Source organism: Gopherus evgoodei, chromosome 10 (genome assembly GCF_007399415.2).
Source record: "Gopherus evgoodei ecotype Sinaloan lineage chromosome 10, rGopEvg1_v1.p, whole genome shotgun sequence".
NCBI classification, from domain to species: Eukaryota; Metazoa; Chordata; order Testudines; family Testudinidae; genus Gopherus; species Gopherus evgoodei.
This window is the reverse complement of record NC_044331.1, coordinates 26,582,195-26,598,096: the sequence shown is the minus strand read 5'-3', so window position 1 is coordinate 26,598,096 and position 15,902 is coordinate 26,582,195. Positions and strand designations below refer to the sequence as shown.

The window sequence follows — 15,902 nt, the reverse complement described above, 5'->3', positions numbered from 1 at the left end:
TCACCAAATGAAATTAATATGCAGCAGGTTTAAAACAAACAAAAGGAAGTACTTCATCACACAATGCACAGTAAACCTGTGGAACTCTTTGCCAGAGGATTTTGAGAAGGTCAAGAATATAACATGGTTCAAAAAAGAACTAGGTAAGTTCATGGAGGGTAGGTCCATCAATGGCCATTAGCCAGGATAGGCAGGGATGGTGTCCCTAGCCTCTGTTTGCCAGAAGCTGGGAATGGGTGACAGAGGATGGATCAACTGATTACCTGTTCTGTTCATTCCCTCTGAAGTACCTGGCACTGGCCACTGTCAGAAGACAGGATACTGGGTTAAATGGACCTTTGGTCTGAGTCAGTATGACCATTCTTACGTGAAGGTCTTCTACACATTAAGCCACAAATGGGCATTTTAGAGGGAAGCTTAGAGGTATCTGGGTTTGTTTGCAAGACTACTATACAGCATCTCACACTATTTATCTACTGGGAACAGAGTTTATTTGTACCAGTTCCATCTTGGATTGGATGAGGGCCATCTGATAGAAACTACTGTGCCTTGTTTTGGCTAACAAAAGAATATTTTACAGGTCAGTGCTATGACAGTTATGGCAATTTCCTGAACAAAACTTAATTTTAATAAGCTTAACCTTACTGAATTAAGTTTAACATTTTAGGAGTTCATTATATTAAAAACACAAATGTTTATGTATTATTGTAAAATTCAATGGAATTTATTTAAGCAGAAGACAAAATTAACGCAATCCCTCGGAAGTACTGAGAGTTTCAAAAGACTATGTTGAACAATGAAGCAGACACAAATGATCTTTTGGGTCAATATGTGTGAAATGAAATTGTTAGGAAGTACTTGGGACAAGAGGATAGCCAACTCCCATCTACAGAGTCAACCTCTGAAGCTTCGCCCTGAGGGGAAGACTTTTTGTCTGCTGACCATCTGTTACATGAGGAATGTTCAAACAGAAAGTGTAGAAAGGAATAACTCATGAGAGTACTTACTCTAAATTCAAGTTGTAATGAACTTGTGACCACAAGAACATCTCCCATGTGGGGTTTGAAGAACTAATCACCAATCACAGCACTTTCAGAGTGAGAGGGTGATCTCTGGTAACATTTGTAGCATGTATGTGGGGGTTCTTTTTTTTTTTTTTTTTAAATAAGTTTTCTCTGTAATGCTTTTACCTTAAGAATAAATGTGATTGCTTAGAAAGAGATGTATGGTAGCTTAACTATGGCAATTGCACTGTTTACCGATTCTGAGGAGAAAAGTAAAGCATGCTTAGGCAACCTGACCTGAGTCAGGAGTTCACAGTGTAGGTAGGGAGCTGCGTAGTCTGGAAATACCCCAGTCAGGAAGAAGAGAGATGCAGGTCACCAACCAAGAGAGGTGACAGTTGCAGAGCCAGAAGCCTAGAGTGGGTGCCCTTGCTGGACAACGAAGGGAAAATATAGGCACAATTAGCTTGAACTGTGACAAATGCATTGAATAATAGTTTTCTTCAGTTTTTGTGAAGAGTGTATCTAAAGAGGTGACACAGTGCTATTATACATTCTGAAGCTACATATTCAGGAGACAGCAAGGAAGTCATTCCTCCCTTGACTGGCATGAGACTCAGACTTCAACACGGGGGCAAGGGGCCTACATTTTCTAAAGGGTAACCACCCACAAGACGCAAGTGGTAAAGATCTAGTTAGCTGGTCAACAAGTTACCCTAACTATTATGCGTGACTAGTTTGTCTGGTAACTTTCATGACTGCTGAGCACAGTTGCCAACTTTCACGTGGGTAAATAAGCACCCTGACTTTCACAATAAGCCAAAACTCAAGCTAATCCCATTTCAAAATAAGGCCAAAACAAGCCAATCCCTAAGAACCCCAACACTCTATGTGACTAGATCCCCCCAGCATGTAGTCTGGGACTATGGTGGGCCCGCTGTGCACCTGACTCTCTCCCTCCCTTACCCCTGCTTGTCCCTTGCCTGCCACCCTTGCACCTGCTTGCTGGGAGCCGATCCAAAAAAAAAAAAAAAAATTTTTTTTTCAACAAGCTACAAGCCAACCAAGCAATAAGCTACAAGCTAAAAACTAGTCAACCGGCAAATCACAAGCCAATTAAGCCAAAAACAAGCCCAATTTTTGCATTTTTTTCCCCACAGGTTTGGCATGTCTGCTCCCGAGGGGCAGTTTTAGTTATGCAAGCCCAACACAGAAATCATTCACACATCTATACAGTTTCAATCATTTTTATATTTATCAATTTATTTTACAGTGACTACTTCAAGCACCAACTTGTAGCAAGCCTTATAACTAGGGCTGTGCTATATACACCAGTTTCAGTCTGCAGTTTCACAAACCAAAACCAGATGGCATTCTTTAAAGTTCACACAAAACTCAGTGCTTCATGCAACCATAAAACAATTCCCTGAAAAAGTTTTTCTGTTTTCATATGAAAATAGATGAGCAGTTCCTTCTATTTGTACCCACAACAGGGCTTGGAACTCTCTGCCCCCTTTGCTACTGAGGGAATTCTACACCAAAAAAATTAATAATTCTTCAAAATTCTGCATAATTTGTCAAAATAACATAATATAATCAGGCCATTTTCAATTATTCTGGTAATTTATTTCAAATTAATGTCAGCAAGTATGTTTGTAACAATACAGACCAAAAAAAGATTCTGGTCATTTTTTATTTTTTTTTAAATAGATTCCTTACTAGGCATATTAATACAGAACTTTGAGTAATTCATTTAAATTACTCTGCACCCATCAGAACCAGTGCAAAGGCTAGAAGCGTAAGGGTAATGGAGGAGCTGAGGGAGAGGGGAGGAGTGTGGAGTGAGAACCTGGAGGGTTGTTGGGTGCGGGTGGGAGAAATATGGAATAGGGGTTCTTTTGGTGCTTGTTTTGGGGGGGAGGAGTGCAGGATTGTTGGGGAGCCTCCCCCATGCAAACCCTAGCTAAGCCAAACCTCTTTCATTCAGTCAGACGCATCTGCCCCTGTCCTCACACTCCCCATCCCGATGGGTCCCTGCAGTCTCCTTCCCCACCCCCATGAGGCCATGCAGCCCCCCTCCCCTGTGGCCATTCCTCCCCCAATCCCATTCAGCCCCTGGTTTAATGCTGTCACCCCACTAGCTCCTGAGCCCACACCCCAGTCTGTCCCCCATCCCTCCCAACCATTCTAAACCCTAATCTATGACACACACACCCAGCAGCCCTATGTGTCCCACTGTGTCCTAACCTGGCTCCATTTGGCCAGCTGCTGTGATGAACTGCTGCTCGTGGGGAAATTCTGTGTCACTGCACCTACACAGAATTCCCCCCAACACACACAGAAAATACACTGTCCGAGAAGTGCTGCAGTTCTGCCTTTTGACCACCAGAGGCTCCTGTGGCACCAGAACAGCCTGCTGAATTCATGCTGTTGGCTGTACTGGGACCACAGTGTCCTCTGGTGGGCGAAAGGCAGAACTGCAGCACTTCTCGGACAGAATGTATTTTCTGCAGGAGGGTGGGGGGGCGAATTCTGCGGGATACATGAATTCTGGGTATGCACAGTGGCACAGAATTCCCCCAGGAGTACCCTTTTATGTTAAGCAGCCTTATGTGGCCAGCTAACTAGCCCACTCCATCACTCCTGTCTTCGAGAAAGCAGCCAGCAAATAAACCTATGCCCAGCCCTGCATCTTCCAAATTCAAGAAAGATCTGGAGCAAGTAGGCAGTGTGCCCCTAATTCAACTGCAGCGAGCTTCTTGCCAGACCCTCAAATGCAGGCAGGGCAGTGGACCAGAATGAAATCCTCAAACACTCTAATTCTAAATCAGATGATTTTCAGGCCTTCCAGGTCACACCTTCACCATCATCTAGATCTGTTAGGGTTAGGGACAAGGTTTTCTGGTTGGAAAGGGCGAAGACAACACATGGCCAGAATTCTCACCACATTCATAAGAACGTTTGTGAACATGGGCAGAGTTTGGAGTTCATCAGGCTCAAGGCGAACTATCAGATAAGTTTTGCCTGCTTCTGGTTTTAAGGCTGTTTTACACAGTCCTATATGTAGCCCCTGTTACTAAATAAGCAACGCGCATGTATAATCTAAGGCTTTTGTTCATGTTGACATCTGTAGTATGCAAGGTCTTGGGAAAAAATTGAAGGAGAAAGTAGTTAAGGACATTGAGGTCAATGGTAATTGGGACAAAATACAACGTGGGTTTACAGAAGGTAGATCATGCCAAACCAACCTGATCTCCTTCTTTGAGAAGGTAACAGATTTTTTAGATAAAGGAAATGCAGTGGATCTAATTTACTTCAATTTCAGTAAGGCATTTGATACTGTTCCACATGGGGAATTATTAGTTTAACTGGAAAAGATGGGGATCAATATGAAAATTGAAAGGTGGATAAGAAACTGGTTAAAGGGGAGACTATAACAGGTCATACTGAAAGATGAACTGTCAGGCTGGAGGGAGGTTACTAGAGGAGTTCCTCAGGGATCGGTTTTGGATCAATCTTATTTAATCACTCAGCACAAAAAGTGAGTGTGCGCTAATAAAGTTTGCGGATGACACAAAGCTGGGAGGTATTGCCAATACAGAGAAGGACCGGGATATCATACAGGAAGATCTGGATGACCTTGTGAACTGGAGTAATAGTAATAGGATGAAATTTAATAGTGAAAAGTGCAAGGTCATGCATGTAGGGATTAACAACAAGAATTTATGTTATAAGCTGGGAACTCATCAGTTAGAAGTAACAGAGGAGGAGAAGGACCTTGAATTATTGGTTGATCACAGGAGGACTATGAGCCACCAATGTGATATGGCCATGAAAAAGAGTGAATGACATCTTGGGATGCCTTAGGTGATGTATTTCCATAGAGATAAGAAGATTTAGTACCGTTACATAAGGCACTTGTCACGGTTCCCTCTCCACTCTGAACTCTGGGGTACAGATGTGAGGACCCGCATGAAAGATCCCCTAAGCTTATATTTCACCAGCTTGGGTTACAAACTTCCCCAAGGCACAAATTCCTTGCCCTGGGATGGTATCGCTGCCACCACCAAGCGAGTTAGACAAAGATTCAGGAAAAGGACCACTTGGAGTTCCCGTTTCCCCAAAATATCTCCCCAAACCCCTTCACCCCCTTTCCTGGGAAGGCTTGAGAATAATACACCAACCAAATAGGTACCCAAAGTAAGCACAGACCAGACCCTTTGGTTTTTAGGACACTAAAAACCCAATCAGATTCTTAAAAACAGAACTTTATTATAAAGAAAAAAAAGTAAAAGAAGCACCTCTGTAAAAACAGGATGGAAGGTAATGTTACAGGGTAATCAGATTCAAAACACAGACGATTCCCCTCTAGGCAAAACTTTAAAACTACAAATAAAACCAAAACAAAAAACAGGAATAAATCTCTCTCTTAGCCTAGGGAAAATCCACACGCTAAAATAAAAGATAATCTAATGCATTTCCTTCCTATTACTTACAATTTGTAATCTTAGATGCTTAGTTCAGGTATGGTTTTAGGAGATGTATTTTCCCTGCCCTGGTTCCTCGCTTACCCAAAGAGAGAGAAAACAAAAACCTTCCCCCACAGATATTAAAGTATCTTCTCCTCTGATTGGTCCTTTTGGTCAGGTGCCAACCAGGTTATTTGACCATCTTAAATCTTTACAGGTAAAGGAGGGATTTTATGCTACCCTTAGCTGTATGTTTATGACAGCATTGATGAGACCTCATCTGGAATACTGTGCGCAGTTCTGGTCTCCCATGTTTAAGGATGAATTCAAACTGGAATAGGTACAGAGAAGGGCTACGAGGATGATCTGAGGAATAGAAAACCTGTCTTATGAAAAGGAGACTCAAAGACTTGTTTAGCCTAACCAAAAGAAAGCTGAGGGGAGATATGATTGCTCTCTATAAATATATCAGAGGGATAAATACCAGGGAGGGAGAGGAATTATTTAAGCTCAGTACCAATGTGGATACAAAAACAAATGGATATAAACTGGCCATCAGGAAATTTAGACTTGAAATTAGACGAAGGTTTCTAACCATCAGAGAGGTGAAGTTCTGGAACAGCCTTTTAAGGGGAGTAGGGGGGGCAAAAGACATAGCTGGCTTCAAGACTAAGCTTGATAAGTTTATGAAGGGGATAGTATGGTGGGATAGCCTAATTTTGGCAATTAATTGATCTTTGACTATTAGCAGTAAATATGCCCAGTGGCCTGTGATGGGATGTTAGATGGGGTGGGATCTGAGTTACTACAGAGAATTCTTTCCTGGGTGTCTGGCTGGTGAGTCTTGCCCACATGCTCAAGGTTTAGCTGACCACCATATTTGGGGTCAGGAAGGAACTTTCCTCCAGGGCAGATTGGCAGAGGCCCTGGGGGGGGTTGCCTTCCTCTACAGCGTGGGGCATGGGTCACTTGCTGGAGGATTCTCTGCACCGTGAAGTATTTAAACCATGATTTGAGGACTTCAATGGCTCAGACATAGGTTAGGGGTTTGTTGCAGGGGTGGGCGAGATTTTGTGGCCTGTGTTGTGCAAGAGGTCAGACTAGATGATCATAATGGTCCCTTCTGACCTTAAAGTCTATGACTCTATGAACAACCCTAGACCTTTGGTGCATAGAACACATGCATTCAACTTACCTGCCTTCAATCAATTCATGAAAAATATACACATGATGACCACAGAGTATTTTGGACAACTAAAAAAATGAATAAATGACCAAATTCCAAAAACATAAGATCTTTGATCACCTCTTCATTTTATTTGTAAGAAAGAGAATGATGGTCGTGGGCTGGCATGTTTATCATTTTAGGGTTGAATTTTTCATCTACACGGGATCACCTGTCAACTCCTAGAATTTAGGAAACAGGATCAGGCAGAGAGGTTAGTTCACCACATATACATACATACATACATACATATATATATATATATATATAAAAAAATAAAAGCATATATATATAGACAAGGAGGATGGCATGGGGACTGGCTCTCCTTAAGTTCTGTTCATAAAGACTAAAAGGTTAAGAACAATGAATTTGTGATGTATAGGTGAAGTGTAGTCCCTGCTTATTTTACTCCTCAAACATAGTTCTTGAGACTAAAAGAAGATAGAGTTTGGCTTGCAAAAAAACAATATTTTCCTCTGCAAGGTATGCTATGGACTAACTAATATCTCTCTACGGGTCATTTCACCACACCTAGGCGATTATCTCCTGAGCCTTGTACTAAGAATTGCTAATCTAACCCTCATGAGGGACTCTGGCAATTAACCTGGATGATACACGTCATTCCTACAGAGTTTTAATAACTGGCTATTTATTTAACTAGATCTGCTAGGAAAGAATGTCTACTGCATCCAAGAAATTTCTATGCAGATTCAATTTGAACATATAGGGCTTGGTTCAAAGGACATTAAAGTTAATGGGAGGCTTTTCTTCTACTACATTAAGCTTTGGATTAGGCCCCTAGCTGGTTGCTTATGCCGAGCCATTTCCTTTAAAACCCACTCAACTCTTAACATGCAAAGGGGTAGAAAGGGCAACTGCTTGAGTACATGTTTGCTGTGTGAATAGATATAGGCATTTGGACTAGAGCAGGAAAATGATCTTGTGCACACTGGCCTGATTTGGGGGGGAGGGGAAGAGGAGGGAAGAGATTTGTGTGTGCCTGCACAGCGTGGACACCAACTTGGGCATATAGTTCTACACTTCCAATTGTGTGCACATGTTTCTCAAAGATCTCAGCACCAAACCAATTACATAGGCAACAGGTGTCTAACATTTTGACTATTTAAGGGAACCACAGAAACACTAATATATTGCAGAAGATAGGCATTTGCCTATTACAAAGGGCTCTTAATGGGAGTCCCTCCATATTTCTGACTAGAGCATCAGGTAAAGGTATCCATCCAGGTTTGGAATACTTGACTTATCTGGTTTTTATGGATGGGCCTCTGGCCATTCATTTTACTACATTCTAAATCATGCTTCCTGCTGTCATGCTACCATAGAAACATATTAAGTTAAAAAAAATTAAATTCCAGAACAGAAAGTCCTGGGCAATGTAAGCAGTTTCTATCCTGCAAACTGCAGAAATAGAGAGAATGAAAGCAATGGGGGTGTGGGGGTGAGGGGAGGTTGTTTTGTTTCACCAGGAGACAGCAACGGCAAAGTATTTTTGCAATTTAACTTTGTCATTCTTATTTTGTATCAGGTTATTTTTTCAATATATGAATTCCCATCACTAATCTGATTAAATTATTTGACATTATCAGCAAGTTACATGCTTTACTGTCATAAAATATCATGATGCAGCAGATTCACTTATTTTACCCGTGGCTTTCATTCACAAATGATGAGACTTTAGAAGGCAAACTCTTGCCCCCACCCCTAAAAGGGCAAAACAAAAAATAAAAAACACTCTGCCGCCACAAATTCCACATACCCACCAAGCAGTTTAATTCTCAAATTCCTAAACAAACACCCCAAAGCATAACATTCATGTGTTAACTTATGCTACCTCCCTGCCAAACATATTTCAGTCACAGTACCCTGACTTCTGTTTTATTATATTCAGTTACACATGTACTTTTGTAATAACTGATGACCAAAACATGGCAGTATTAAATCATATCATTCTTGCTGTAACACTAAGAGATCGTCAACTTGCACCTGCCATCCATATCACCTAGAGAAGCTAAAATGTGAAAAACAAAGAGGCACTCAGACATTCTTGGACATTTGTTAGTTTGCCTACTAACAACCAAATAAACTAACATAGCATTTTCCCACCCTTTAATTTATATTTTCTAGGATTGTACCCTGAAACAAATCTCAACAAGAGCTTCGTAGACTCATAAATACCTATGTTTGTCTTTCTATGACTGGCACAGAGGGTTAAATTTTTTGTCCTGAAACACTTATCTTTCATTTTAGTAGATTTTAACTGGAAATTTAAGAAGCGTTTCAATAAACAAACAACACTCTAGCCCAGAAAAGACAGTACATTTGGAAAAGGAGAAAATGCCAATTATTTAAAAAATAGTAAAGGAAGTAACATCCAGAAAGGCATAATTGAAAGCACAATCTTTGACATGTAACATAAAAAGGTTATATCTCAAATCCTGTGTATTAAGTTAAAAATGAATAAGACCTTAAAAAAACAGACATAGCTACATTCTCCATGCTGGAAAAAAAAAAAGGAAAAATTGTTTTACAAATCCATGCATAATGTGTTTCTTGGTATTGAATACCCCTAAGGAGCAAACACCTGAAGAAATGTTTTCCTTTCTTGTTTTTTAAAATTTGGTCTCTAGTAGTATTCTACAAACTACAGAATATTCTTAAAATTAAATCAAGATCACAATGCAGAATTAAACCTGGATGTCAGAAATGAAATAACTGTACTACTTCCACTTTGTCAATATTCTCAAAAAGGCGTCTCTATGATATCTAACAATGTCCCAGAACTGAGCTAATATAGAGTTGTTCACCTCTGAATCCTGCAGAGAGTAATCCCTTTGGTCAAGGCTGAGGTCACTGTAACAGTACAGGGAACACAGAATTTATATAACAGCTTGCCTTGCAGTGGGGAACTAAGAATCTATAACCATACATTCCCTACAACCAGAAACACTGTGAATTAAAATGTATCTGGTTAAGTATTACTAGATGTTGTTATTCTTACAGGAAAATGGTGTAAGTGATAGTTTGGTATACAGTATCCCATTATCCTTCTCATGGGGAAGTGGCTTCTGTTGAGGCTGTAGCTTGAGAGACAGAGTAATGCATTCTCTCATGCATAGTATCTCTGTGATGATCTCACCTCATCAGAAGAGATTAGGTTTCCCAATAAAAAAAAAAAACAAGCAACCATTAACACGATTTCCCAAAAAGAAAAGATTGTACTTTTCTGGTTAAACCCTTTGGTGTTCTCTCTTTTCTGGGAGAATCATTGCCTAGAAGCAGGCCTGGAAACAATCATCAACCGCTGAACAGTATATTTTAAGATTTATATTGACCACTAAAGATCTATTGTTTGACATGGATGTAAAATTTTCTTATCCAGGAAAAGTAAACTAAGGAGAAGGAGAAAACAAAAAAGAAAACATCTCCTTGTCCTTCCCATAATACAAACCCTGTCACTTTGCACCTCTCTTAAATTTAAAGAAAGACTCATAGAATTGTAGGACTACAAGGGATCCTCAAGAGATCTTCAAGGCCAGTCCCCTGGACTCAAGACAGGACTAAAGTATTATCTAGACTGTTCAACATTTGATTTTCATAGAAAGTTCTTACTGGCTATATTGGCAAGATGTACCCAATTGATGTAGGATAGTTTCTGGGGGAAAGCTGCACACCCCACTTATGATGCAGATTTTTGGAAAGAGATTCACCTGAAGGTTTGCATGAAAGATTGTTTAACCAACATATGGCATGCAGATACCTGTACTGCAATTACAATAACGTAAGTATTTTTAACATGCAACGAGTAAATCAAAATCCCATATATATTTTAGGAAATTTCTGAAAATATATTATTCTGAGACTCTAGATTAATGTGTTTATTTTTTTTCAAATTTCATTCCCTTTCAAGATACTGTGGATACCAAGTAGTCTCCCTCTCCTAGCTTAAATTATCCAAGATCATACAAGGAAAAAGTTCAAACAAGAACTCTATTTTTTTAATATTGCCACCATTAATACAGTTAGACTGCTCTGGCAACTCTAACAATATACAAAATATACAGGCAACATTACAGTCTATGTTCAAAGAAATACTTGACTGTTAATTTAATAAGTGCCTACAAAGTTACCTTTTTTTTTGTTCACAACAAAAACACTAAGCCTTCTTTTAATCATACATGATACACAAAATACTTGGAAAACTAGAAACATCACTACTGCATGAGTAAATAGTATTGTTTATTTTAAAAAAATTATTATTTCTGAGGACTATGCAGTATGAAGACTCTTATACAGTTGAGCTTATAGTCCCCAACATTCTGAAAACTGACAACATATAGAGCAGATACTCTCTCAGTAAAGAACAAAAGAGGTACAAAGTAGTGAAATAAATCCAACATATTTTGGTTAATATACTTGGTTTTCATAGCAGTATTGACAAGGCTTAAACAAGAGAGAATCCTATCTGCCAAAGCTCAGAAGGATACAGAGCACAAGGAAATTGTAATTTCCTGTACCAAAACAGGCTTCAAAGAGAACTTTGTGAAAGAGAAAGGGGGAGACAACAAAAGAGGCACCATTTTTCCTTTACTGTTTAAAAATGTATACAATTCTGATAAATATGTTGACACGTACCAAAATTAGCAACCTAATTTATCTTGCCTCTTTTCTTTGTAGAAGCCAAATGAGAAGACTTTACAAATTAAGCATTTAAAATTTAGGTGTATTTAAAAGATCCCAGATACTGTAAATTTTTGTACTAATCAAGGGAAAAAAATTAGACTTGTTCCACCAGCCAGAGTTCTGCTATATCAACATGATGTAGCTATTAGAAAATTAGACTTCCATACTAGAACATGAGCAATACATAAACACACATGCATAATTTTTCTACTTATTTATGAAGTTATTTCACTCTGATTGTATTTATACATACACTATTTAGTAACGTATTAATCCTATAATTGATCATTTTCATAGGGATGGATATTTAAAATAAATTCACAAGTCTTTCAAGATGTATTTTATTATTTGATATATTAATAATATATTATGGTAAATTAAAATGGTATGTTCAAAGAAATAGCTCAAATTTCGCAAAATTGAAACAAAAAGCAAGAAGTGTACATTCTGAACCCAACATATATCAAACCCAACTTGCATGTCTGTAGCACTAGAGATACTTGATGTTCACTGTGCTGAACTGAACAAACAAATTGCACATTAAGCCACAATGAAAGACAACTATGGGCCTTTTATATTAAAAAAAAAATCAGGCAGGTCAAAATAAGGCATCTTCAATTTTTTTAATTATGTCAAATTTAAGAACATACGTACAACTGAAAAATTGGTGAGTTTTTTCTGCATACAAAAACTAAACTAAAATATCTAAATTCAGTGACTTGAATTTTAGGTTTCTCAAGAGCATCTTACCTGATCCACTGAACTGACTGCTTCCTAATGTAGTTGGTCTGGTTTTCCCACTGTTAACAGGCGGGGAAAACATCTGGAAAAAAAACAAAAACAAAAAAAAACAACAACAGATGTTTAAGTTAACAACAAACCCCCCATTTTATAAATCTTGTCTGTGGGCTAAAAAAATTCAACATATGACAGTTCACTGGCCTATATTTCTGCCAGAAAACAGGCTTTAGGACATACATTCAGAAGAACCATAAAACAAGTAATCTAGAATGATCTTTGCAGTTTCACTAATGCTGCTAAACTCTCTATTGTATATGCAAGCAATGCAAACAGGAAAACTTGAGATTATTACAGTAATTTAAAATCTTTATTATACATCATAAATTCTACTGCTCAAAATATATAGCTTGTTATTTTATGAGAGCTAAAGGCACTGGACAACTTTAATTAGTAGCCAATTTGCAAGAGGCACTCTTTTTCTATTTTGTTTTTAATTAAATATTTTGAAAGAAAAATCAGTCTGAAAAAAAAGCATCACAGAGAAAATACTTGGCCTGTAATTTCCAACCCAAGATTGCAAAACAAAGTATCAGCTGAGATCCTTGCAGCTTTCAGGCACCAGCAAGTTACATTTCTTTAAAGGAACAAGAAAACCCCCCACAAACTATCAGTCCCACACACCGGCTTAACAAAGATTAATTATTAGATTATGCCATCTCCGGGTCAGCCAGATTTTAACCAGTTAAACCAATTGACCCAGCTGGTATTAGAGCATTAAATCTGGAAGTCTAGACATTACATCAAAGTTCAGGTGTGCACACTGGTTGAGTCGGACCCAACCGAGCCCTACGGCTGCCGCCCCTGCTTCTCGGTTCGCTTTACCGTGGAGAAGCCATAAGAAGACCTCGAAGAATATCCTACCGCACTGAAGTCCAGCAGGTCACTCAATTCCTTGTCGGTTCCTATAGCGGCCATCCGCTGCTGCTGAGGATTCATCTTCATCCACTTCAATTAAGTCCTAAGACACAGGGAGGGAAAGAGACACGCAGCACTTTACCATTGGGCTGGTCCCTACACCACTCAGTGCACGGACAGATCTGTCCCTAACAAAGAAGGGGGCTCAAGCATTCGCATTCCTTACACTGATGGGGGAGGGAAGGGAAATCCGAAGGGAAAGCCTCACTTTAACAGAGCACACGGAGGAGATCAGCAAGCAGCAGCTTCTCAAACTAGCCAACTCTCCTTAAGTTTTCTCTGCCTCCTTTCTTCTCTCCCCTCATTCAATTTCTACTCCACCTTAGGCAACACACACACAAGTGAGTCTGAAGTGACAGGAAGGGTTAGGTAGCCCTGGGCCAGTAAAAGGCATAAACAGATAAATAAACCGAGCAAAAGCTGGAAATTTAAAGAGAGAGATTGAGTGACTCACTGTTTTCGCAACAATGGAGCTGATAAGTTGGGCTGTGGATGTGCCTCAGCAGAGCCATGTCTGCTTGAGCATTGTTATTGCCTGATTTCCAGAGAGGGATAATTTGCTTTATCCGCACACACAATTTGTTGTAACTACCAGCTCCAGAGCCCCAAAGCTGCTGCAAACAATAAATAGTCTCTGAAACCAGCGATCTGTCTTTGCACACCGCAAAGACACACACAAAGTGCAGCGCCCAGGCGAGGAGGTGGCGTTGGGGTCTCGCTCCTTTCCCTGCGCCGAGCAGGCTGGCGTGTGACGGGACACACACGGCGCCGCATTCCCAGCCCCTGCGAGTTTAACGAGCGCCAGCTTCCTTTCCTGACAGACCATACACAGGGACCGGGGCGCATAAAACATGAGCCGGAGAACTGCTGCCCGCTACAGCCCTGGCAGAGCCTCGACAAGACTGAGAGAACGGACCCAGAAGAGTCCCTACTCCCCGCCCCCCCAGCACCAGTGTCACCCTATACTCCTTAGAGTAGCCCCTCTACAGCCTCCCTACCCCCAGCAGCTCCCTGGGGCCCTCAGCAGCTCCTTAGCCCCAAATGCACCCCTCTGGCCGCCACTACAGCCCCCTTAATGCACCTCTCTGCCCCCCAGAACGGCCCCTGCCCCCAATGCACCCCTTCTACCCCCCCAGCACGGCCCCCTCGCCCCAATGCACCCCCCCTGCCCCTCAGCACGGCCCCAGCTCCCAATGCACCTCTCTGCCCCTCAGCACGGCCCCAGCTCCCAATGCACCCCTCTGCCCCCCAGCACGGCCCCCCGGCCCCCTGCTCTTAGTGCGGCCCCCAGCGCAGCCTCCACCCCCCATCCTATCCCAACTTCTCCCTCCCTGACCAAATTTACCTCCTTCCCCGCGGTGACGTCCGAACCCAGCAGGGCCGCGCTCGCGAGCGGCCGGGCCGCTGGGTGGGAGGCAGAGCCGGCCACCCCCGCCCCCCGCTGGAAGGAACTTGTGGGCTCTCCTAGGCAGACATTTTTTTGCTTGCGAAGCCGCACCACCACGTTCAAAGCTTCGGCTCCGTATCCCTCCGCGGCTGCTGGAACAGCCACAAGATTAACGCTTTGCTTAACCCTTCCCTGGCCGCGGCGTTGGCTGACTCTGAGGAGGGGTCGCCATCGCCGCTGCCGGAGGGCAGGTTCCTCCGGCACTGGTTGGTGGCAGCGGCCTCGGGGCCTGACCCGAGCTCGCCGGGCTGGTGTCTTTGTACGCTCAGGGCTGCCCCCGGCCCCGGGCGGGGCGGCTCCAGGGAGCCCAGGAGCGGCGGCAGCGGCAGCAGCACAAGGGGCCCGGCTCCGGAGTGAGCTTGGCATCGCCTGAGATGGGAGCGCCTTTGCCGGATCCCAGCGGGGGAAGCCGCTGCAGCCCAGCCCGGAAAGGAGTCTCCTGCAGCGCCGCACAGAGCCGGCACAGCCTGCCAACGCACACGGCCCACAGCTCTGAGCATGGCCCACCACACGCCTAATCACCCCAGAGATACAGGCAGGGCCCAGGCAGGGCTGCTGGAACAGTTTGTATAGTGGGGGTGCTGAGAGCCCTTGAACCAAAGTGTAAACACTGTATATAAGGGGAACCGCTTCACCCCTGGGGATGCGGTAACACCTCCAGCACTCCCATAGTTCCAGCACCTATTAGCCCATGTCACCAATCGCCATCCCACACATCTACAGGCACAGCCCACACCATCTATAACCACTCCACAGAACACCAGGCAGAGCCCACACCACCAATAACTGGCCCACAAAGCACCGGGTACAGCCCACGCCACCGATAACTGGCCCACACAGCATCGGACATGGCCCGTGCCACCTAAAACAACCCCACACATCTACAGGTACAGCCCACACCACCTATAACCACCCCCCAGAACACCAGGCAGAGCCCACACCACCAAAAACCAGCCCACACAGCACCAGGCATGGCTCACGCTACTTAAAACAATCCTACACATCTACAGGCACGGCCTACACCACCTATAACCACCCTACAGAACACCGGGAAGAGCTCACACCATCAATAGCCAGCCCACACAGCACCAGACACAGCCCACTCCACTTAAAACAACCCCACACATCTACAGGCATGGCCCACGCCACCTAGAACCATCCCACAGAACACCAGGCACGGCCTACACCACTGATAACCACCGCACAGAGCACCTGACATGACCCACGCCACCAATAACTGTCCCACACAGCACCAGGCACAGCCCACGCGACTAATAACTGTCCCACACAGCACTGTGCACGGCCCACACCGCCAATAACCACCCCACACAGCACCAGGC

The 15,902-nt window shown here is 42.6% G+C and overlaps 1 protein-coding gene across 1 annotated transcript in view; it reads right to left on the bottom strand.

Moving 5' to 3' along the window:
- The window catches only part of TCF12 (transcription factor 12), a 325,844-nt gene extending 311,045 nt beyond the window's left edge, over positions 1-14,799 (bottom strand). Inside the window, 3 exon segments of the mRNA XM_030578588.1 lie at positions 12,150-12,222; positions 13,023-13,158; positions 14,461-14,799. Of these exon segments, the coding sequence (XP_030434448.1) occupies positions 12,150-12,222; positions 13,023-13,142 (193 nt within the window). The 5' untranslated portion in view covers positions 13,143-13,158; positions 14,461-14,799.
- Positions 14,800-15,902: the final 1,103 nt, after the last annotated feature.